This window comes from Ceratotherium simum, chromosome 40 (assembly GCF_057802395.1).
Source record: "Ceratotherium simum simum isolate JZ-2026a chromosome 40, ASM5780239v1, whole genome shotgun sequence".
In the NCBI taxonomy this organism is placed as follows: Eukaryota; Metazoa; Chordata; class Mammalia; order Perissodactyla; family Rhinocerotidae; genus Ceratotherium; species Ceratotherium simum.
The window spans coordinates 6299469-6324085 of NC_141939.1; the positions used below are offsets into that span (position 1 = coordinate 6299469).

The 24617-nt window shown below is 39.8% G+C and overlaps 2 protein-coding genes across 10 annotated transcripts in view; one reads left to right on the forward strand and one right to left on the reverse strand.

Annotated features, from left to right (window-relative positions):
* EIF5B (eukaryotic translation initiation factor 5B) overlaps positions 1–13145 on the forward strand; it is an 83469-nt gene extending 70324 nt beyond the window's left edge. For both annotated transcript variants that reach the window (XM_004435851.3, XM_014791666.2), the window contains exons 15-24: positions 2477–2608; positions 3318–3500; positions 3645–3806; positions 5244–5375; positions 6456–6587; positions 6678–6754; positions 6881–7045; positions 8598–8736; positions 11064–11225; positions 11647–13145. In XM_004435851.3, coding sequence (XP_004435908.1) covers positions 2477–2608; positions 3318–3500; positions 3645–3806; positions 5244–5375; positions 6456–6587; positions 6678–6754; positions 6881–7045; positions 8598–8736; positions 11064–11225; positions 11647–11754 — 1392 coding nt within the window. In that variant the 3' untranslated portion in view covers positions 11755–13145. The remainder of the gene's footprint in view (positions 1–2476; positions 2609–3317; positions 3501–3644; positions 3807–5243; positions 5376–6455; positions 6588–6677; positions 6755–6880; positions 7046–8597; positions 8737–11063; positions 11226–11646) is intronic.
* Positions 13146–13352: 207 nt separating this feature from the next.
* Positions 13353–24617, reverse strand: part of REV1 (REV1 DNA directed polymerase) — a 94368-nt gene continuing 83103 nt past the window's right edge. For all 8 annotated transcript variants that reach the window (XM_087426213.1, XM_014791663.2, XM_004435852.3 and 5 more), the window contains 9 exons: positions 20726–20828; positions 18890–19055; positions 18462–18664; positions 17021–17254; positions 16224–16341; positions 14837–15057; positions 14578–14734; positions 14166–14268; positions 13353–13764 (listed from right to left, as the gene is read on the reverse strand). In XM_087426213.1, coding sequence (XP_087282339.1) covers positions 13653–13764; positions 14166–14268; positions 14578–14734; positions 14837–15057; positions 16224–16341; positions 17021–17254; positions 18462–18664; positions 18890–19055; positions 20726–20828 — 1417 coding nt within the window. In that variant the 3' untranslated portion in view covers positions 13353–13652. The remainder of the gene's footprint in view (positions 13765–14165; positions 14269–14577; positions 14735–14836; positions 15058–16223; positions 16342–17020; positions 17255–18461; positions 18665–18889; positions 19056–20725; positions 20829–24617) is intronic.

Consider the following 24617-nt stretch of genomic DNA (forward strand, 5'->3'; position numbering starts at 1 on the left):
TTAGATCCCTCACTGCTCCTGGGATGGCTTCGTACCTTAAGGTTGCTCTTGTCTGGCTATGAGGCACTGTGGCTAAAAGGTCGCTTTTTTCTCTCCAGAAAGGAATTTCTGCCTCTTCCACCTCAGTCAACCCTGTCCCTTGTTGTGAGGGTTGTTTTTATCTAGTTTTCAGTTCCCTCTCCGGGGTAATTGTTCAAGAGTAGTTCTAAATTTGTTGTGTCCATGGGAGGAGGTGAGTTCAGAGTCCATCTACACCACCATGTTGACACTGTATCCAAAAGTTTCTAATTTTAGTGAAGTCTACCTTATCAATTCATTCTTTCATAGTTTGTGCCTTTGCTGTTTTATCTAAACAGTCAGTATCATAGCTGAGGTCATCTAGGTTTTCTCCTGTGTTATCTTCTAGGAGTTTTAGACTTTTGTATTTTACATTTAGGTCTGTGATCCATTCTGAGTTAATATTTGTGAAGGGTGTAACGTCTGTTTCTAGAATCAGTTTTTAACATGTGAATGTCCCGTTCAGTTTTTTAAATGTTACACCAACCTTGCATTACTGGAATAAACCCCATTTGGTCATGATGTATTAGATTTTTCATATATTGATTTGCTAATTTTTTTGTTGGAGATTTTTGTGTCTGTATTCATGAGTGATTTTGGTATGTAGTTTTCTTATAATGTCTTTTGTCTGGTTTTGATATCAGAGTAATGTTGGCCTCATACAATGAGTTGAGAAATATTTTCTGCTTTATTTTCTGAAGGAGTTTGTGTGGAAATATTTTTTCTTTAAGTGTTTGGTAGAATTCACCAGTAAAGCAACATCAGCGTGGAATTTCTTTAGTGGGTGTAGGTTACTTAGTTTTTTTATTTTTCTTTTGTCAGTATAGAAGTTTGTGTCTTTCAAAGAAGCAGCTTTTAGTTTTATTGATGTTCTCCATTGTTTATTTTATATTTTATTGATTTTCAGTGTTAATTTTCATCATTTCCTTCTTTCTACTTTTGTTTTCATTTGCTCTTCTTTTTCTGATTTCTTAAGATAGAAGCCTAGATTGTTCATTTCAGATATTTTTTCTTTTCTAATATAAGCATTTAGAAGTCTGCTTATCACTGTTAAAAGCACTGCTTAGGCATGTTGTGTTTTTATTATCATTTAGTTCAAAGTATTTTCTGAATGTTTTTACCTGATATAGAATTCTAGGTTTAAAAAATATTTTTTTCTTTCATCATCATTGCTTTCTGGCTTTTATCTGTAGTCATTCTTTGTTCCCCTGTATGTAATGTCTCTTTTTTTCTTTGGCAGCTTTTAAGACTGTTTTCTTTTAAGGGTTTCGTCAATAAAATTATATAATAGTTTTACTTATGTTTATCTTACTTGGGCTTGATTTTCTTAGATATATGTATTTATACTCGTCACCAGTTTTTTAAAATTCTTGGTTGTTACTCAGATATTTTTATGCTCTCTTTTCTCACATCCTCTTTCATTAAGTGTTTGATAGAATTCTAGGACTTTTCTAGAACTTAATTCTCTTAATGTTGTCCCATAAGTGAAGTTTTTTTTTTTCTTTCTTTCTTCCATCCTTTTTTATCTATATGCTTCAGTTGGGATAGTTTTTATTGCTATATCTTAAAGGTCACTAATCTTTTCTTTTGCAATATGCAATTTGCTGTTAAGTTCATCCAGTGAATTCTTCATTTCAGATTTCATATATTTTTTAGCTTTACAAGTTTTGTGTTTTTCCTTTAAAGTCATTGTGTATATTCATAAAAACTATTTTAAGGACCTGGTATGTTAGTTTCATCATCTTGGTTGGTTTCTGGGTCTATTTCTACTTTCTGATTTTTCTCCTCAGTAGCATTCAGGTTGGTAATCTTTATATTATCACTCTAGGCTGAGCCAACAGATTATGCTTTTTGTTTGTTTGTTTTTACTATTAATAATTTCCTCTCTATACCAATTTATCACTCTTTTGAAATGTGAGGAAATATAGATTATTTGATTAAACATATTAAATCCTAATTTGAGCAATAAAACAATTAAAAAGGGTTATTCTCTGAGATAGGAAATAATTATTTTTTCTGTTTTCTCATATATAATTTTTCTGGTAATGGTACTTGTTGTAATTAATCCTTGTTCCTGTCTACTACTTAAAACCGTTTTAGAATTCCGACAACATATGTTAATAGTCTTAGGGTAATTCTAGGATCTCATCTTTTGCAAACAAATGGCAGCCTCTCATGAACTGGTTGGAGGCTGGTGGGCAGCATGTTACCTCAGCAGCTTCTAATTTAAGAGGGGATGCAGGTAATAAGCTGGCTGTAAGGGGCTTTGATATGATAAAATATCTGAATAATTCAGTCTTCTGGATATATATAATATACATTAGGAATTTTCTGGAGCTTTTAACCTTAATTAAATTCCTTAGTGTTCTGAACATTTTAGAGATGTTTCTTAGGGAAAAAAAATTTTTTTTTTTTCCAGATTGATAGGTTGTATGATTGGAAAAAGAGCCCTGACTCTGATGTGGCTGCTACTTTAAAGAAGCAGAAAAAGAATACAAAAGATGAATTTGAGGAGCGAGCAAAGGCTATTATTGTGGAATTTGCACAGCAGGTAAGAACGCTTTCCCTTCTTCATGAAGAGCCCATATCGTAGAATATTTTTTCTTTTATTACATTGTCTTTATAATAAAGTCAGCATTTTCATTAATACTGCTTCTGTTCCCCTATTAATGGCAATTAGTGTTTTTCATTCTTTTCTCTTCTCCGTTTTCCTTTTTAAATCAGAAAGCTATTTCAGAGATCTTTCTTTGTAGTCTGAATGTTTAAATTTTAGAAACCAAGTGTACCTTGAAAGAAACTACTTTTCTATAATGTAATTAATACCTGCTGGATATGCATGATCTTTCCTGAGTGGTTTTGTTTTGTTTTGTTTTGTTTTGAGGAAGATTGGCAACAGATATTAGCTCAGGGCCAATCTCCCTCCTTTTTTCCTTTTTTCTCCCCGAAGCCCCTGTAGGTAGTTGTATGTCATAGTTGTATATCCTTCTAGTTGCTCTGTGTGGGACACCGCCTCTGCATGGCTTGATGAGTGGTACGTAGGTCCGAGCCCAGGATCCGAACAGGCGAACCCTGGGCCACCGAAGCAGAGCATGCGAACTTAACTGCTACACCACTGGGCCAGCCCCTTTTCTTTAGTGTTTTTGAGGAGTTTCAGAATGATTAGCCATTTGTTCGTCTAGCTTCTAGTTAGTTGTTCCTGTTCTGGATACCTCCTTTCACGGCTTGGCCTTTGGGAGTGATTTTGCTTTTTATGTCTCTAGGGTTTGAATGCAGCTTTGTTTTATGAGAATAAAGATCCCCGCACTTTTGTGTCCTTGGTACCTACCTCTGCACATACTGGTGATGGCATGGGAAGTCTGATCTACCTTCTTGTTGAGTTAACTCAGACCATGTTGAGCAAGAGACTTGCACACTGTGAAGAGCTGAGAGCCCAGGTGATGGAGGTAATGGTCAGCTTTTCCGTTTATTGCCCCCCCTTTTTTTTTTAAACAGAGTTCTTGGGCGGGGATGGTTACTGCTTTTAGATTTAATCAACAGTGTTGTTATCATAGCATGTATTTCACTCCCTTTGCAATAATGTCTCTTAGGTTAAGGCTCTTCCAGGAATGGGCACCACTATAGATGTAATATTGATCAATGGGCGTTTGAAAGAAGGAGATACAATTATTGTTCCTGGTGTAGAAGGGCCCATTGTAACTCAGATTCGAGGCCTCCTGTTACCTCCTCCTATGAAGGAATTACGAGTGAAGGTAAGCGTTGACACATGGGGAGTGTACAGTGTTTAGAAGTTCTGCTGAGGTCACTTCCTCACTGTGAGAGCTGTTTGGCTTAATACACAACACATACCCCCACTCCTCGTTTTATTTTAGATGTCTTCATCTGGGAGGAACCATCACTCAGAGTGGAGAGGTGTGAAAGTTCTTATTTCTCAACTAAGCTTTTCATAAAAATTAAAGTACGTTGTTTTAGTTCTTCATTGCTAACTAGTTTTTCATTACCTTTTTTTCATGAAATAAAACATTCACAGAGAAAAGTACACAAAACATAGAAGAAAAGTGTAACAAACTTTTAGGAAGAAAAAATTTAGGAAGCAGACGGCCAGGTCAAGAAATAGAACATTGCTGACAGCCCGGAAGCCTTTGGTGTACCTCTTCCTGACCGTAGCTCCCTCCGTCGCTCTAAAAGTTAACCATGCTTTTCATGTTTATGGTAGTAACTAATGTCCTTCTTTTTTTTTTTCCTTTTTAATAATTTTAATACCCGAGAATGCACCCCTAAAAAATATGTATTGACATCATATAAATGGAGTTATTCTTAGTGTGTTCCTTTGTATCTGGCTTCTTTCAGAAAATAATTTTAAGATTTATCCGTGTTGTTGCCTATAGCTATAGTTTGTTTTCATTGTTGTCTAGTTTTCCATTGCATGAATGTATCGTGGTTTATTTATCTCTTCTCCTGTTGATGGAAAGAGTAGGCTATCTCCAGTTTTTATTACTAACAACGCTCTTGCTACAAACATTCTTGTATTATCTCCTGGTGCAGTTGTGCAAGTTTCTCCAGGGTATGTACCTAGGAATTAATTGCTGAGTTAGTACTTATGGTTAGCTCCACTTTTACTAAATAAGGGCACACTGTTGTCCACAGCGAGTGTAACAAGTTATACTTTAAATAGCAGAATTTTAGAGTTTTCATTAGTTCACATTTTCATCAGCTCTTTGTTGTCCGATTTTTAAATTTTTCCCATTCTGGTGGGTATGTATCTCATTGCTATTTCAGTTGACACTTGCCTGATTGAAATATGGCTGGTCATCATTTTATATCTTGATTAGCCATTTAAATTTCCTCCTCTGTGAAATGCCCATTGTGCTCAGGCATTGTCTGTCTTTATTACAGATTTATAGGAGTTGTTTATACAGTCAGGACACTAGTCTGTTATTGGTTTATATATACTGCAGTATCTTCTCCTACTCTGTGACTTTTTTACTTTTTCTGTGGTATCTTGAGAAACAGAAATACTTAATTTTAATGTAGAATGTATCCGTCTTTTGTGTTTATTGCTTTTTTTGTGTCTAGTGTAAGAAATCTTTCCCTACCCCAAGGTCATGAAAATAATTGCCTCTTACATCATCTCCTTATGCTAATCACTTTTCAGATAAATTTGGTAACAAATGTTTTGATCTCTGCAGAACCAGTATGAAAAGCATAAAGAAGTGGAAGCAGCTCAAGGGGTAAAGATTCTTGGAAAAGACCTGGAGAAAACATTGGCTGGTTTACCCCTCTTGGTGGCTTATAAAGAAGATGAAATCCCAGTTCTTAAAGTAAGTTATTTTAACTTTTTTTCCTTCCAAAGCTGTCTGAGTTCTGCCCTGTGTCAGTGGGGCACATGCTAGGAATGCTGAATGAAATGCGTACCTTTGTCTTTGTGAAGCCTTCTCTGGTGGCCTTTTAGCAAATAGTTGATGCTTTTAAATTACTTCAGTTTGTACTACCATATGAATTGGCATAAATAATATTTATGTACACTAGAATTCTAAAATATACATTTTATTTAAAAAATGAATCATAAGCTGGAAGTTGTTTATTCATGTTTTATTTTAGATACTGCAGTGTGTAGACAGAACTAAAGAAAATCTTATTAGGTACTAGGAGTCATTTGAAAGCCTTTCTGCCCGTTTGTAGGAGCAGATGGCCCACACGAGTCCAGCATAGTTTCACAGAAGCACACTTTGAGCTGTAGTGTATTTATTCGCTTGCCAAAGAGAAGATACTGTTCCTGGCACACGGCTCATCTAGTGTGCTGGGACCACTATTATTCTTTAGGCAGCATCAGGTCACTGCCATCAGGGAATCAGCCACCTTAGGGCCAGTGAGAATAGCATGCTTCCCTCTTCCCCAACTCCCACGTATGGCATAGACTTCTGTGTTTTTAGTGGCATCAACATAAGGTGGTTTTACCTATTTCAGGTCAAAATCTCATCTCTAGCGGAGCAGTGACAGAGGAAAGGGCTGCTGAGATTAGGGTATTTCTAATTAAGATAGTCAAGCAAAGCGTTTGAGAGACCATAACACATTACTTTTATGTAGTACTTTTAACTTTCAAAAGATTATTTATTTTTTCGTTCCACTCACCCATCTACCTTATTTGCCAAATAAAGCAGAGGTTACATATATTTCAACATTCGTGAATCTACGGACAGAGGTGAAGTGGGATGCAGCTCAGATATAGCCCCCAAAACACCTCCTCCATTCCAGCACAGGCTCTGTTCCGCTGTGCTCTTTCTAAGCCTTGGTTTCATATTTTCAGGTGAATACTTAATCAAAAAGAGAAACAGTTTAATTCTAGGCTGCTGATGATAGAGATGTATTTACAACCTTGTCGAATCTAATTTCTTTTCAAGGATGAATTGATCCATGAGTTAAAACAGACACTAAATGCTATCAAGTTAGAAGAAAAAGGAGTCTATGTTCAGGCATCTACACTGGGATCTCTGGAAGCTCTGCTTGAATTTCTGAAAACATCAGAAGTGCCCGTAAGTAATCACACCCAACCCCACAAGTGTCACTGGTTTGTGCTTGTGTTACCTGACAGGCAGGTAAACTCGGAAACTCCCTTTTTACAGTATGCAGGAATTAACATTGGTCCAGTCCATAAAAAAGATGTTATGAAGGCTTCAGTGATGTTGGAACATGATCCTCAGTAAGTAAATTCCCTTCTGCTCTGAAGGCTTTCATTTTACCTACCTATTTTCTTCAAACTGTCCTTATGACATACTCTGTTTTTCATTGAATGATCTTTGATGTGTTTTATGTTTTAACCTTTTAGGTATGCAGTAATTTTGGCCTTTGATGTGAGAATCGAACGAGATGCACAAGAAATGGCTGACAGTTTAGGAGTTAGAATTTTTAGTGCAGAAATTATTTATCACTTATTTGATGCCTTTACGAAATATAGACAAGACTACAAGAAACAGAAACAAGAAGAATTTAAGTAAGTTCGTGATTTTACTTATTTTGGATCTTTGGTAATGAAGTTGATTATTTGAGAATTACCAAAGACCAGAAAGGTGTGTAGACAACAGAAGCATGGCATTTGCTCATCTACCAGACACTGCATCCTGAAGTGGTACGTTATAAACCACAAATTCTGCTCACCTGAGACATTCCAGCAGTGCGTGAACAAATCCTCTGTAGCCTATTTTTTAATTTTCAATTTGGCAGACCTAGGTCTCATTACCGAGTGAATAGTTCCTACGTTTGGGAACTTTATCTTGCTGGAGTTTCTTATCTGGGATTGCATGGGATGGAAGTGACAAAATTAAAGTGTGGAAAATTAGGAAATCAAACGAGGCAAGGCATTCCATGGGAGAGAAGCTCATTCCTCCAGCAGACCTCACGGAGTGCCCAGTGTAGGTGGCACCGCCTCAGGTGCTGGAGGAGTCAGCAGTGACCCTGAGCAGGTCCCCTCCTCCTGGAGCTCAGGGGCAAGACAAGCAGTGAACACATGAGAAGTGGGGATAAGTGCTAAAAAGCAAAACAAAGTAGGGCAGGGCCCAGATAAGCAGAGGAGAGCTGTGATTGATAGTGTGGCTGGGGGAGTGGTTCATCTCTGTTGGTCTCTTATTCAAGTAGGGATCTGAAGGGAATGAAGTGAGCCACCCAGACACGTGGGGAGTCTTCAGGCGGAAGGACAGCACTGGCAGGCAGGATTGGGTTCAGAAGTGGAGGCAGCCACAGTGAACCTCAGGGAGTGGTAGGACATGAGGTCCAAGAAGTTGGCAGGACTCGTGTGGAGTAGGACCTACACTGTAGGCTGTGGGAAGGATTTCAGGGAGTTGGTGAGAAGAGCCTGTAAGGAGGCTCCCATAGTCAAGGCAGAACATAATGGTGGCTCAGACCAGAGTGACCGTGGGCAGTGATGGCTCAATCTGGGGTACATTTTTGAAGTAGAACTGACTGGTAAATATTGGATTTAGATTGGGATATGCTCACTTTAGATCATGAAACCTGAAGTGAAAAGAATTCAATTTGATTAAGAAGACTGCTAGAAACTATTAAAGTACTTTAAGCATATGCTTGATAAGCAGGGAAATAGTGGCCTTATGGGTCAACTGATTTGGGAACATGGTGGAGAAAAGCAGGATATGATTTGATGCCTATGTGGCCCCCAGAATAGGCTATGCACCTGCCACAGGACACACATGACCGTAGGTTCTTGTGAGATTCTGAGCTCTGCCTTTAGGGGCAGGGCTCAGCCTTTTAGTCTGGGCACAACGTGCTTCTGTGACACAGCTTCTTTAGGGGAGCAACACAATGGAAAGAGGGAGGCGGAGAGGGTGGAGCGAGAATGAAGCACGAGAAGGCAGCGGTGGACTGCGGCAGCCACACTGAGGGCCAGCTGCAGCGTCCTGCTGCTGCTCTCCTGGGACTGCTCAGGAAAGCTGCTTTTATCTGATGGAAGAAGCTTCACTGTCCCCTGTATGTTTAATATTTAAGGGATTTTGTAAGCTTAAAAATTATCGGGTTTTCTTTTTTCCTTTTAGGCACATAGCAGTATTTCCCTGCAAGATGAAAATCCTCCCTCAGTATATTTTCAATTCTCGAGATCCAATAGTGATGGGAGTGACTGTGGAAGCAGGTCAGGTGAAACAAGGGACACCCATGTGCGTCCCTAGCAAAAACGTAAGTTACAATTGTACTTGAAAACATGTCATCTCTTGTGGACCCGCGCGGTGGCGCACAGTGGTTACGTTCAGTGCGCTCTGCTTCGGCAGCCTGGGGTTTGCAGGTTTGGATCCTGGGCGCAGACCTACACTACTCATCAAGCCATGCTATGGCGGGGTCCCACATACAGAGTGGAGGTGGGTGGGCACAGATGTTTTAGCTCAGGGCCAGTCTTCCTCACCAAAAAAAAAACAAATCACACACAAAAAAGAAAAAAAATGTGTCATCTCTTAAAGCAGGAAATGGGAGTCTAAGGGTGGTGACAAACAAACTTAAACCAAGCAGAACTTGTCACCTTTTGTAATTTGTACCTCTATATCACTAAATATCAGTTTTCCTTAATCAGCACTGATTCTTAGCAGCTGATGTCGGTGCTTCAGTTAGTGAAAGTTGCAAGGTACTTTGAATTATTGCTGCTTTGTAAAAAAATTTTGAAGTTTCAAGCCTAGGGAAAAGTTTCAAGAATAGAATAATGAACACCCATCTTCCTTTCCTCTAGATTAGCATCATAACTAAGGCAAATTAACATTAATTCTATAATATTTTGTAGTTTACAGTCCTCATTCACATTTTACCAATTGTTCCAAAAATGTCTTTAATAATTCCACCTGCTGGCCTGGTCCAGGATCCCTTCAAGGTGCATTGCATTTGGTTATTATGTGTTTTAGTCTCAATCAGGAACAGTCCACCCATTCTTTTTGAGGAGTCCAGACCACTTGTTTCGCAGATTATCTCTCAACATAGATTTGTCTGATTGTTTCCTCATGACTAGGTACAAGTTAAAATTATTGGAAAGGATACTATGTGCATAAGCACTGCCTCGTGCACACACACAGGTTGTCTCACTGTTGGCGATGCTAATGTTACTATTGGAGAAGGTGCTGTTGGCTCAGCATCTCCATTAGAGACAAATCTTTCCCCCTTTGTTATTACTAAGTAATCTCTGGGGTATTTCCGAGTCCCTGTGAATATCCTGTTTCTCAACAGCCTTTATCCTAATAGCTTTAGTAACCATTGGCAAGCCTTGCCTAAGTCAATTACATAAATGGTTGTGAAATTGTGATTTTTTTGCCCCACACTCTGTAATGAACCTTCCTCCCCTGACCTTTTAAGTATCGTATACACTTGATTAGTTTTCAAAAACATTTTGTTATAATCCATTACCAATTTTTTTTTTTTTTTGGTGAGGAAGACTAGCCCTGAGCTAAGATCCGTTGCCAATCTTCCTCTTTTTGCTGAGGAAGACAGGCCCTGGGCTAACAACCGTGCCCATCTTCCTCCACTTTATATGGGACACTGCCACAGCATGGCTTGATAAGCGGCATGTAGCTCTGTGCTCGGGATCTGAACCTGCGACCCCAGGCTGCCAAAGCAGGGCACGCAAACTTAAAACACTACACTACCAGGCCAGCCCACATTACCAATATTTTTGATACAAATTATCCAGTTTGGTCAGGAGGACCCCATTCAAGCTAGCTACTATGTCCTCGCCACATAGCACTTGGAACATTTTCTGCGTTTCTGGTGTAGCAAGATGCTCCAGGCTCACCTAGTACTTTTCCTGCCCCACACCTGGTCCCTTTAGCGGGAAATGGCACTTAGGAGTCATTGCTTCTGTACCGTTTCAACAGTAGGCTGAGTTAGGACATGTTCAGTAATTATTTCCTGTATGGCTTTTGCCAAACCAAACTGTTTTCACTCTTACTCCCCTGTATCTCTTCATAAGGCAGGCAGCAGAGTGGGGTTTTTCCCCCAAAACTGTAAGTGAGATGAGGTGGCTCACAACTCATCCTCAGAATGAAATGCCAAGTTCTTACTGTGGCCTACGAGGCCCCGCATGAGGTGTCCCTGGCTGCCTCTGACTCCAGCCTCTTGCTCCTCACCCCCTTGTTCACCACACCGACCACTCCTGGCTCATTCCTGATTCAGAATTCTTGTGCCCGCTGTTCCCTCTTAATATGGCACCTGTCATATGAATGGGTAAAGCAGAAATAGAAAACTACATTGGATTAACAGAGCACTTTGCGGGTTTCCCAAAGCACATGAATGATCTGTCCCTCTGTCCTCACAGCATCTTGTGAAGGGCAGAAGGGGTGGGGCATTGTCGTCCCTGGTTTACCAGTGAGAAAGTCACACTGTGGACACGGAGGTGATGAAGGAGGGTCACAGAGCCAAGGCTTTTCAACTGGAGCCTTTGCTGGAGTTTTTTCAGCTGTCCAGTCATGATGCCTGTGACTGGCATGACTCCTCGGCTTTATTGTGTCCTTTCTGTTCTTATTTTACAGTTTGTTGACATTGGAATAGTAACAAGTATTGAAATAAACCACAAACAAGTGGATGTTGCAAAAAAAGGACAAGAAGTCTGTGTCAAAATAGAACCTATCCCTGGTGAATCTCCCAAAATGTACGGAAGACATTTTGAAGCTACAGACATTATTGTCAGTAAGGCAAGTATCTCAGTGCAAGTGGCCTATTTTAAGAAAGGGGGGAGGTCACCTTTTCTCTCATTACCTTTACTTGGTAGCTCTGAGGGCTGAAGTTTGAACTTTTAGAATCTGATGGGACTGGATTCTTCATTAGGCTTTGATCTGTAGTATGGCCTTGTCTTTGCTGAGGAAAGTGCCTCCTAACAGAGAGTGCCCACCAGGACTCCTAGATCCCCTTCTGCCTGACTCACCTAACAGATGTGGTGCTGGGATTCTGCTCCCCTAAAAGGCAGGCAAGCACTAAGCACTGCCTTTGTTATTTCCGCCTAAGCTTTCTTTGTGATGAGCACCATCTGGTGACAGACTATGGGGCCACATGCTTTTCTTTGGCACTTGTTTGTTACATTCTTTTGTTTACCTGTTTATGCCTTGGAAATTGCAGATCAGCCGGCAGTCCATCGATGCCCTCAAAGACTGGTTCAGAGATGAAATGCAGAAGAGTGACTGGCAGCTTATTGTGGAGCTGAAGAAAGTATTTGAAATCATCTAATTTTTCCACATGGGACAGGGATTGGAGAAAATGCAATATTATGTTGTAATATCACCAAGAAAAACAAGACAAAAAATGGAATGGATGTATCTGAACACTGATGAACTTAAGTATGGAAGGAAAAAAATAGGTGTATAAAATGTTTTCCATGAGAAACCAAGAAACTTACACTGGTTTGACAGTGGTCGATTACACGTCCCCACGGTTCCAACGTGCCTGTTCACTTGCCCAACCCTCCTCTACTGGCTGCTGTTTTAAAGTTTGCCCTTCCCTAAATTTGGATTTTTATTACAGATCTAAAGCTCTTTCGATTTTATACTGATTAAATCAGTACTGCAGTATTTGATTAACCAAGCTTCTGCAGATTTTGTGATTCTTGGGACTTTTTTGATGTAAGAAATACTTCTTTATTTATGCATATCCTTCCCACAGTGATTCTTTCCAGCATTCTTCTGCCATAAGCCCTTAGAAATTTTTTAAAATAGAAAATTAGGCATTCTGATACTTCTTTATCTGCTTTGTGTGAAACCATGGTGTAAAGCATAGCTGGCTGCTCTTTACTGCTTGTATAGTCATGCGAGTCCACTGTAATCAGCACAATTCTGAACTACCAATAAAGAAAACAGACATTGACGAGTAAGCTCTGTTAGGCTTCCATGTTAGCGTAGCTTCCCTCTCATGAGTCATCATCCTCAGTTCAGCTCGTTCTTTTAGGGACAAGAACTGTTTTGTTAACTATCATATCTTGTATACTAGCACATGTTAACATTAGGAATTTTTATACATCAATCTTGGTCTGTTTTATCCTAGAAAAATTCTGTTATGCACACATGTTCTGAGGAGACAATCAGTAGGGAATAGAATAACTCTTTGGGCTTAGTGCTTCTTTCTAAGTTGTTGCAGAGACATCATAATGATTTATTTGTATTAGTAATCTGATTGCAGCTAGTTTTATGGTTTTCCTGAAGAATGTGGGTCCACGTGAGTATATACTTCTTTCCCCAATGTAAGACATCTCTTAGCGTGAGATTTTATAACAGATCTCGAATATCTGACTACCTATTTATAGCACAGTGTTGAATGAAGTCAATATGGGGTGTTGGAAGAAAATGTTCCCAAGTATTCACGGGCATAGAATTAATTATAATCTATATTTTTAAAGTGTCATGGTATAACATATAGCATAGAAAAATACTTTATATACATTTGAATGTACCATTCTTCATTATTGAAGTTTCTCAAAGGCCAGTAGAGGCAAAGACACCACCACCTCCGAACCATCTGTGGGACATAATTTTCCCAGGAAAAAACTCAATTGTGTGTGTGTGTTCTAATTCAAAATAATGTAAATTCCTCTGCTTGGAAGAAGTAAAGAAGACTTTCCTAACATGCTCCTGTGTTCATGCTTGGGGACAGGGATGCTACAATCGTTCAGAAGCTTTGCCCTTGCTTGGAACAAGTAGAATCCCAGTCTGGGACCTCAGGAATTTCACAGCTTAGCATGGAACCTGTACGAGTCTGGCTTGAGGTTTGTCAGCCTTTAAGGATAATAAACAGTTCAGGATTTGCTTCCTAAAGGATTCACAAAAAGGAGCCTGTACAAAATATACATACAGTTCTTTATTAAACAACTGTAAACACTTCACTGTAAAAATCCATAAAACTTTATAAACAAACATTTTGTAAATAGAATCTATACTACAGTAAAAGAATTAACACAATTATTTACATGCAATACTGACAAATTTGGCACTTATTGAAAAGAAATGTACAAAACACTTGTTTAAAAAGAAACTTAAAATTATAAAAACTCAGAGCATTACTATCATGCACTTTGCAAATACCTCACAAGCACTTATGGCACAGCTAGTGGCACGCACCAGGCTCCCCAGGAATATTTATGTCACTTTTAGTGTGCTTCCATAAGTCTGTTGTAAAACCACCTGAACGTTGTCAAGAATAAAGTCAAATGCCATGTTCCAAACCGATTCCACCGACTGCTGCATCAACCTAAAGGCAGGGAAAGAACAAACATCAGGAAAGACGGATTTCTTCTTCAAGGATTAGTTTAACATATCTTTAGGGTTTGAGGGTTTTAACATTTTTACCTAAGAACCAATTTTAGCAAAAAAAAAACACTCAAAAGTACTTACTATGGTTTTAAACTATATAACCCCTGAGGGGAACAATCTCATTTTGATCTTATTTACTACCCAGTCAATATTATGGCATTTCTTTCTCTGGGTTTCAAAATAAAGGACATAACTTTACTCTCTAGGGTTAATAAAAAAGGGAACACAACTGATGGTCAGAAAGTGTAACACTTGCTCAGCCCCTCGCCTCCCTCAATTAGTCATTGTGACATGCCAATTTTTTCCTTTTGATAAACAACTAAAGTACTGAATAGTTACCTTTTCATGTATTTTATAACTAGGTCCAGTTTTTCCAAATCTTTTTCCTCTATTAGATCAGTACAGTATTTCACAACTTGCAGAATGTCTTCTTCCATTGGATCTAGAGAGGAGAAAAACCTCAAATGAGGACCAAACTATCTTTTTGAAGGAGAAAGGCGGTGCTCTGCAGGGATAAAGGAAAACTGCATTTCTACAACTATACCACTGCCTGTAGCTATCAAACGAACAGTCTATGGTAAGGAACTTTTCAAAGCCAGCACCAGAGTTTAAGAGGTTAGGGAGTAGCTTGTTTAAACTTATTCGATTTAGGAAAATGAGTTGCATCTATATAGTGGAGTCCGTTGATGTTCTGAAATCATAGGACTGTTACATTTCAGCCTTCAGCAATCTCAACACCAGCCAAGCCAACCTGAAATGGTAGTTATCCATTCTTTGAGCAAGGTCTTCACGTCACTGAATTCCACAGCTCCCGCTAAGTTGGGTGCTGGGGGCCTAACACAGCCAGAGGGGTCAGGCTGCAAATCAGGAAGGCCTGGCACACCTGAAGTGGAAGCAGCGCGTTCTCCCTGTCAAGAAAACAAATGATAAAAAGTGCTGTATTTACATAATATCAAGTACATTAAGATCTGATAAAAGGTCAAAGTTTAAGAAATATAAGAAAATATTACCAGAGGTTTGTCAGAAGCAGGGCCTTCATATTCTAAACACCCGTCAATGAGCTTCTGGGGGCGCCCGCAGGCCCCGGGCGGCGCTTCTGCAGGACTGTGAAGCAGCTTGTTTTTCAGAGGACTCTGCATCTTTCTGGGGGAACTGATGGGCTTTTTTTTCTTGCTTCTTTTCTTTTCTTTCACTGCTGCTGGTTTTAGCTGAAGTAACGGATTCTTTAGCACTAAAACAATATGGATATAAGATTCTCAATAAAGTATGTCTGGCTAGTACCACAGGTTCTCTTCCCGTCTCCCCGATACAACCCTGAGCACGTGCACACCCTCTTCCACACGTGCACAGGCCCCTCGCCAAGACTGTGGGGGCAGTTACTGAAAACTGCTGCAAGCGCAGGCTCCACAATTCCTAGCCTCTCTGCTCGGCCACTTACTAATCTGACCTTCGGAACACCGCTTATCTATGCTGGGTGCTCCTAAGGATCAAATGAAAACTCAACAGGTGAAACACACTAGTTCAGCAGGCGCTATTCTGTTTTTACAGTAAATGTAGTGTTTGTGACACGTTCAAAAACCTTCAGATTTTGTGTTTTAAACCTACATCCTTTGATGTATCAGTCTCAAAGGACAGGCTTGACAAGTATTCAAAAGATTTCTGGTAGTATCTTTTTTTTTTTTTTTTTTTTTTTAAAGATTTTATTTATTTATTTTTTTCCCCCCCAAGCCCCAGTAGATAGTTGTATGTCATAGCTGCACATCCTTCTAGTTGATGTACGTGGGACGCGGCCTCAGCATGGCCAGAGAAGCAGTACGACGGTGCGCACCTGGGATCCGAACCCGGGCCGCCAGTAGTGGAGCGCATGCACTTAACCGCTAAGCCATGGGGCCGGCCCTTCTGGTAGTATCTTATTCAGACTTTTTTTTTTGGTGAGGGACATTAGCCCTGAGCTAACATCCGCTGCCAATCCTCCTCTTTTTTGCTGAGGAAGACTGGCCCTGGGCTAACATCTGTGCCCATCTTCCTCTACTTTATACAGGACGCCGCCACAGCATGGCCTGACAAGCTGTGCGTAGGTCCATGCCCGGGACCCAAACCTGCGAACCCCGGGCCGCCGCAGCGTAGCGCGCACACTTAACCCCTATGCCACCGGGCTGGCCCCCAGACATTTTTTTTTTTAAGAATGGTGTTTTTAAGTCAAGAAGCTAGAGATACAAATCCAACTAGGATGATGACAAACTTACTGGTACTGTATACTTGTTCTACTCTCCAATATGAAGAGCTCTCAACGTGACTGACAGCTTAGACTTTGGCCATTATCTACTACAATAATAATATACAACGATTTCATTTCTCTCATCTTCATTTTTGTTACATGTCACTTCCAAGGCTTACCAGACGTGCTGGCTGGCTGCTGGTGAGTGTTCTCTCCCTGCCTTTGTCTTTGATCGTATGCTGTTCTCAGCTCCTTCTGAAGCTCAGCAGGAAGGGCAGCAAACACCTCAGGATCCAACTAGCGGAAAAGAGAAGGTTCAAACTCAAACCTGAGCTGATCCTATATGGCAGCTGGTTTATACTTTCCACAAAACTGATTGTTTTCAAATCATACTTTTCTAATCTGTATGAATTCTTAATAGGTCCTCAATATCAAAGCTCATTAAATTCTCAAGGTTTTAGGGTGAGAATAGGAATAAAATTTTGACTATGAATTGACTTAAAAAAAAACCCACTACAGAACAACCACGGCAAGAAGCACTAGTAGAAAATGAGAAGCACAAGACAAGAAAACGGGCTCCTATGTAATGTTTTTTTAAACATCAAACTCAGCTTGTGTCCGTGTCCGTAGTGTATGATTATACACCTCCACCCTCTTACCCCAGTGTGGCCCAGTGATCTCCTGCCAGTGAAACAGGAGAACCTTTCTTTCCGGGTAGAGGCTTTAAGCACCCACAAGGCACAGCCTCCCTCTTCCCGCCCTCTGGTGCCACACTGTGCTGCTTCAGGAGAGGCGGCTCTGTCAGCGTCCTGCAGATGATGTGGAGAAGGGCCGACCCTCCTCCCCCAGTGGACATGGTGTCAGCTACCGAGAGTTTAGGGTGCAAAGGCAAAAAGGAAATGGGACATGCCCTGAGCTGCAGTAGGATGGGTGAGAATATTTAAACTACGGTAGAAGGTGCCTAAATTGACCTTACCTGTGAAAATGCTGGAAGGGCTATTACATTAATTCCGGTGTCACTGTTAGATTCTTGAGGTTCTGGTATTTGTAACAAAACTGTCCCAACTGGTTGTGGCAAAATTCCCGTATTACAGCCATTTACTGGTTCTTTCTTTCTGTCACCATGTGGCTCTCCTTGCTGAGCAGCACAAACTTGCTCTACTTGTTCCCGGAGATCAGGGGGAAGTGCTTCTAAAACGGACTGGTCGAGCTATAACACAGCACATACGAGTCTGAGGGTAAAACACGCTTGGAGATGACATGTTTGGAGAGTTAATGTATCACTTTAATTTCAATTTGAACATCCTGGATAATGAACATAAGGTGCAGATAACTAGGCTAGGAAAGCTCCCCTCCAAGACAGCATATTTTTGGACTATCTTGGCCTTTTGCCTGAGTATAATGGGTAGAGTCTGCAGATGACAAGTATACACTAGTGGTCAGCACCACACAATCAGCCAAGTCCAAACAGACTCACTGCATCTCCTGGAACAGCAGCAGAGAGACAGGTAGAGCCTTTGTCAGGTCAAATCTTATGCCAGATGTGGCATATGTCAGATTTCCTGGATGGGGTAAGAGAGTCCTGAATCACAAGTTCACCCTTCAGACAGGAGACTGTCTGCCCCAAAACAGAAACAGTTCTAGTCTGACAACAGCAAGCTAGAATAGAGGGATTCTAGAAGCTAACTTTCTCCAGCCTACACACCAGAACCTTCTGCCCATCCATGCACATCCCTTTAGGAACATGCAACCTCATAAGCTGAGCAGGCCAATCTTACCTTGCTGGGAGCAACTGTTTCTGGATAACACCAGCAACTGGGACCCAATGCAAGCATGTCACAATTGTCCCCTTCCCTCTTATAGTTAGCATGGACATCTCCTTCAGCCTCCTACTACTTAAGGAAGCAGAGAAACTGCTTCCCAATATAGTCTCAAGTGCTATCTTAAGCTGTCAAGGAGCAAAAATTCCAACGGTATACCACACGTACAGTTCATGCCAACTGAATGAATAGCTTATGTTAGGAAAATCATTCACTATACAGAGAGAACTGCTGGCAAATGCTGCAAGAAAAATCTTTGACATAAGCCTCTACTAATGATCACCAAAGCTGTCTTGTTGAATAGAGCGGTCCATGTGATTACCAGTGTCACAAAGAGGGAAAGTGGCTACTGAGAGGGGCAGTTTACAGAGCTGGCTCTCATCCACGTTTCACAACCTGCAAGAGCTGCAAATCTTTGCAGAAGCACAGTCTTTCACCCAACCTGATGTTTCCATTTGGAATACGGCCACATCACGATCCACCCTAACAAGTAGCCTCTTCTCCCCTTCTTGCCTATACTGATCAAGAAGTTAAATGTCATTCCTACTGTAAAACTACTTTTGCACTTACATCATATTTAGAAGTGTAAAAATATACCTGGGAAGGTGATGGGACCTCTATACTCAGGTTAAGTCTTGATTTTAAACTGATGGGAGAATGTAGACCATTCCATTTCCCTGAAGACTCTGCTTTGCTAATAACAGGACTGATACTTGATGTCAGATGTGTAGAAAAAGATGGCAAGAAAGTACAAGTTCTAGAGGCAGATGATATTTCCAGATCCACAGCAGCCAGAAATACTGAAAGTATAGACAATACACATGAAACAGCTCCTTAAGATCATGGGGGGGGGGCTTTAATCCACTGCAAATAAAACAAACTTGATTACTGATTCATGAGAATTCAGGATGTCAACTGTTCCTTAGAAAGTTACATAGAACCATGCCAGACAAGTTTTAAATTAACTTAGCCTTCCTACGGACATAAGCAGCACCCAAAGGAGAACCACAATGATGACCACTGACCTTCCTTGTGCTCCTCTTCTGAAGATTTCTTAGCTTTTTGAACTTGGAAGAGATCAAGGACAGAGTGTGACCCACCAGGAAAGTGGCTTGACTGAACAGATGGGCGACTGGGACATGCGGAAGGGTTTGGATTAGTCGGAATCAGCTGATTCACGTGAATCCCAACCTAGAATCAGAATAATAAATATGTTTCTAGCAAAACTAAAGTGAAAATATGAATTCAACTAGCAAAATTCTCAGCTAATCCTTTACTATCTTCTAGATCCTGTTTCTAGAATAAAAGCTTAAATGACAGTATTCAAACAGCCTTCTATATCATTTATTACAAAAACTACTTCTATACTAACTAGTAAGTAGTTATTCACCTCAATCTTAGAGTATCCTATTCTACCCAAATATACTGCAATCTCTTCAAAATCAGAAAATCCAAAAAAGTGGAATACTATATCCCACTAAAGTTCTAGTCAACTAAGTTTTTAAAAATAAGATTTTTAGGGCCGGCCCCGTGGCTTAGCGGTTAAGTGCGCGCGCTCTGCTGCTGGCGGCCCAGGTTTGGATCCCGGGCGCGCACCAACGCACCACCGCTTCTCTGGCCGTGCTGAGGCCGCGCCCCACATACAGCAACTAGAAGGATGTGCAGCTATGACACAACTATCTACTGAGGCTTTGGGGGTAAAAAAATAAATAAAATCTTTAAAAAAAATAATAACATTTTTAAAAAATCCAAATAGGGGACAATCTACTTGCAACCTTACTTTATCATTTTTCTTTTAAAAATGAAGTACTTTTCCAATAAAAAGTGGGTTTGGGGGGATGGGATGGGCAGTGTGTACACTGCAGGTATCTGTACAGATAACCACCCCCCACACACACCCCTCCATAAACCTTACAACAGTATTTCAGGGAGAAGTTTTAATCATGGCTGGCTTAGCAACTTTTTAATCCTTCCACAAAACCCACACCAAGCCAATAACAAACGATCCTTTCCTCACATGTGTGCACTCACGCAACTGAACCTTCGAAGGTTAATCTTCAAGAACAGAAAATTACGGTTTTTACTCTTTTTTTTTTTTTTTTTGGTGAGGAGATCAGCCCTGTGCTAACATCTGCCAATCCACCTCTTTTGTTTTTTTGTTTATTTTTTCCCTGAGGAAGACTGGCCCTGGGCTAACATCCGTGCCCATCTTCCTCCACTTTATATATGGGACACCGCCACAGCATGGCTTGCCAAGCAGTGCGTCGGTGCGCGCCCAGGATCCGGACCGGCGAACCCCAGGCCACCGCAGTGGAGTGCGCGCACTTAACCGCTTGCGCCACCCGGCCGGCCCCTGTTTTTACATTTTTAATGCCCTCTCACTTATTTGTTCCAAAGGCATCTTTATGTGCCTGTGGTAAACTCTCCCTCCTAAATCATCATTCATCAGGCATCAGAATAAATTTCTAATTAAAAAGGACCTTAAAGGTACAAGAATTATTTGTAGATTCCCAATCCTCACCATCCCATCTACTTCTAGGGGCACAAGAACAGGAAGCAAGATAATGCATGTAAGATAAGTTCTAGTAAAAGATAGGCACTATAAAAATTCAAGATACAAAATTATTACTGTAGGCAGAAAATAAAGAGCTTTCAGAACAAATTTGACTCTTCTCTGAAAAATAAGGAAACGAGGTCAGATGAGAAAGGAGCTCTTCCGTTTCTGTTCTCCTTGTATTACCATCAAAGAAGTTGAAAACCTGCATATAAACCCCCTACACTTCACCAGGACCAATCTCAGATAAGCCTCAAATGAGAAAAACATTACAGAAAGTCAGAATTTAAAAATGTTACATACTTACCCCTCTCATATCCGATATATTTAGTTTCATCGTATGAAACATGTTTAGTGTAGCCTTTCCAATTATTTTTGCACTATCTGTTGCCTGGTCAAGAGTTACGGTCCTGTAAGTGATAGAATCAACTTTTTTAAAGGAACAAAAGCTACATTCTATATGTATTCACTAGGAGCTCAGTAGCATGGAACTGTTTAAAGAGTTATAGAAAAGTTGTAAAGAAAGTTATAAAAAAGTTTAAATAATTAAGTACTAATTATAATTCTTAAAAATGAATGAGATAGTCTTTGTTCAAGGAAGCCAGTAATACCGAATAATTACACCGGCAGCAAGGGGGAAAAGAAAAATCATATAGAACATTGGAACTTAAAGATAAAAACTATTGGAGACCTGTCAACTAAAAATAAGTTGGAATTTTTTTTTTTAAAGATGTATTTCAGTTAATGCATATACAAATATAGGCACATTATGTTGCAACTAAAGGATGAATGTTTAAGTACAACGTTTTAGATTCCGAGAGAAGCTTCAGGTTCCAAGAATATCTATGTTGAGGTATGGTTACTATTCACAAAAGAAAGATGAATCCCCTGTATTTTGGTTCTTGACTCTATTTTCATTATGTTTGAAGTAAGGCTACTGAATAATTTCAACATGTGAATACGTTCATTACAACTTTACTTTCTCTCAGAGGCTCTATAAATGGATAAAAAAATGTGTGGACAGCTATGACAAAGGAAATATGGTGGTACCCTGTCTAAAACCCAGAGAGACAAGAAAACAGATCTTGATCTTCTTAGATCTTTAAGAACTCTTGAAGGCGGACTAGCGAATCTGCCACCATTATTAGGTGCCAAAAATTACATTTATTGTATTTATTTTTTCAGTACCATGAGGACATATTTGTATTCATCTATGAAAAGTACCTGTTTCTTTAAGGAAATCATTTGCAAAATATTTCCATTGATTTGTTACTTAATAACTACCTTAAACTTATTTCACAGTGATAAATACAGAATAACTTAAAAGCCAGACGGTTCAGTGGACCATGGTGGTTTATCTACATTTCTTTCCAAAGCACTACTAAACTGACTTGAAATTATTTTTAAAAGGTATGAACTCTTAAAAGATAGAAATGGGAGAGGTGACAAGAGTAGTGGGAAAATGTTTATAATTTAGAATATTGAAAGCAAGCCAGTAAATACTAAATTACCAAACGCCTGCTAAATGCCTTAAGCAAGGCACCAACTTGAGAGAAGCCAATTTATGCTACAGAACTCAGAAAAGCTCAGTAATTAGAGGTGTCAGGTACCTGTGAAAGGAGAGGGGAGACAATGGGGCTGAGAATGCACATGAGAAGTAGACTCTCAGAGATCCCCTCTCTCCTTTGGGGAAGACTCACTACATATGGGAATGCTGACACAGAGAAGCTATGGGGTATCACACGCAGCTAAGGAAGAGTGAGGCACCTCACTCTCACATGAAACATACATCCTTCTTTTCCCGCCCAAACCCCTCTTCCTACTGAATAACCAGAATGCTAGCTGCCATCTTGACATCTTCTCACCCGCCCTCTGGGCAGGAGATTGGAGGATTTCATTCTGGGGAAACTGACAAGCCTAACAGACAAAACTGCAGATACTGTCAACTGACGTGGTACCCAAAGCTCCAGCCACGCGCTACGGGCAAGCCCACCGGTCTACGTGTCCCACTAAGAATCCAGAGGTGCCACACAACATTTTAGTTGTTCACGTACAGACGGCCAGCCAAGAACTACGGTACCTGAAGGAAACCTTTTATGAAAGACAGCAACCAAAACAGGAAAACAGGAACTCAGAGAAACAGACTGACAGTGGGACTAGAAGAGTATTTAAGAGATAAGAGATAATACTGCATCTGTGAAATAAGAGATACTATAAATATTTAAATGTCCAGAGATTAAAAAAAAAAAAAAACCTCAAAAATTTAAAATGCTAGTAAAAATAAAAAATTAAATACTGACAAAGTACCTGGCACAAAGACAAAGACCAAACAATAAAATTCCAGAACCCCTGAGATAAAGAGAAGATCCTGGAAGTTCCAGAGAGAAAGAACAGATCTCCTATACAGAACAAGCAATCAGAAGAGCACTGAACTTCTCAATAGTAATCCTGAAAAAAAGATGATAAGGGAGCCTGTAAATGTCTGAGGAAAAAATGATTTCTAAGTTGTATTTATAAACTTTAGGTCAGCAAAACTATTGAACATGATAGATAGATTAAAAAAAACTGACACCCATGCATTCCTTCTCAATAAGATATTAGAAGGAGACCAGGGATCCAGGAAAACAGGGACGCAACACAGATCACAGAGAAGGGACATCCCAGGACTCCAACTCTGCAGTAGGTCTTAAAATAAACAGATCAGAATGGAGTAGCAGGCTGGAGGGACCTAAGAAAGATCAAAGCAATAGATTGCTGATGTATTGAAACATACTGGAAGGGAGTCTGGGGATGAACTGAGTGGCAAATTCACAAAAAAGCAAACAAAACAAGATACTTAGTAATTCCAGGGAAAACAAGTTCAACAGGAAAGGAAATGTGATCACAGTGGACTATAAGGACTACATAAGCTATGTACAGTATGTACATGGTCATAATAATGTAACACTACATAGTGATCGAACAAAAAACGATGACTTTATTGAGGGCAAAGGAAATATGCATACAGGGCAAACAGCAACAGGCAATGAAGAGAGAAGAGAATAAACCCTCATCTATAGTAGAAAGTCAGAAAACATTCTGCAAAACTGAAATAAGCTAGAAATAGCAGTTTAAGGATATATGTAGAAATATGGGTGTAAATACCAGAAGAAACCACTAAAAAGTTGACAAGAATGTCACTCAGAGCTGGGGAGGGGTAGTGCAAAGGACCGAAAGCATTGTATTTGTCCTTTTCAATTACATGTACTACTTTGATTTTTTAAAAAATTATATATACACACACACACACACACCACACACAATTTAAATTAAAAACACATACACAAAAGAACTCCAAGGGGGAAAAATTCTTTTCCCAAAAAATACACTGTTATAAGAAAAATTTTCCTAAATGATACTCAAGCCACAGATCTCAATCTACATGTGGCTCTTTGATATGCAACGTAAAGCCTGTCGTTTCTATTCCAGTATTCCAATGTAGCAGAATCTGAGGGTCACATGATGGCCATGCAGCTTTTGATTAAGGCCAATTAGAAGAGGTTACAAAATTACAGAATGTGGAATACCACTTCTTAGTCTACTCAGTTGAACAGTACTTCAGTTAGACTACGGCAGGGGTCCACAAACTTGTTCTGTAAAGAGCCAGACAGTAAAATAGCTAGTGCTTTGTGGTCTCTCTCACATATTCTCCATTTTTTACAACTTTTTATATAAAAATCATTCTTAGCTCACACAAATCATATAAAAACAGACAACAGGCTGGATTTGGCCCACAGGAAGCAGTTTGTTAACCCCTGAATTAGACGAAATATAGGGTCAGTATGATAATATTTCATAATCCTTCACCTAAAGCATTTCTTATGCAGTTATAATACCACCAGAATTTAAGGTTTAAGTTAACGGCAATGGCTTATAGTTGATCTACATGTTGCTAACATTTATAAAATTACACTTGTTTCAATTAATCATGTGCTCTTTTTGCATTGTCATGTCTCATCCAATGTTAATATTTTAGGGGCACAGCAAAATGTATACTTTATTACCAGCAATGTGCAGCAGATTTTGAACTGTCCTGTGTTTACTAAACAAAAAGTCCTTAACTCGTTAGAGATAAACACTGAAATATTTGTGGAAGAAAATGATATGGTATCTGATATTGGCTTCAAAATAACTGGGAGGGAAGGGGAGGAAGAATGGTA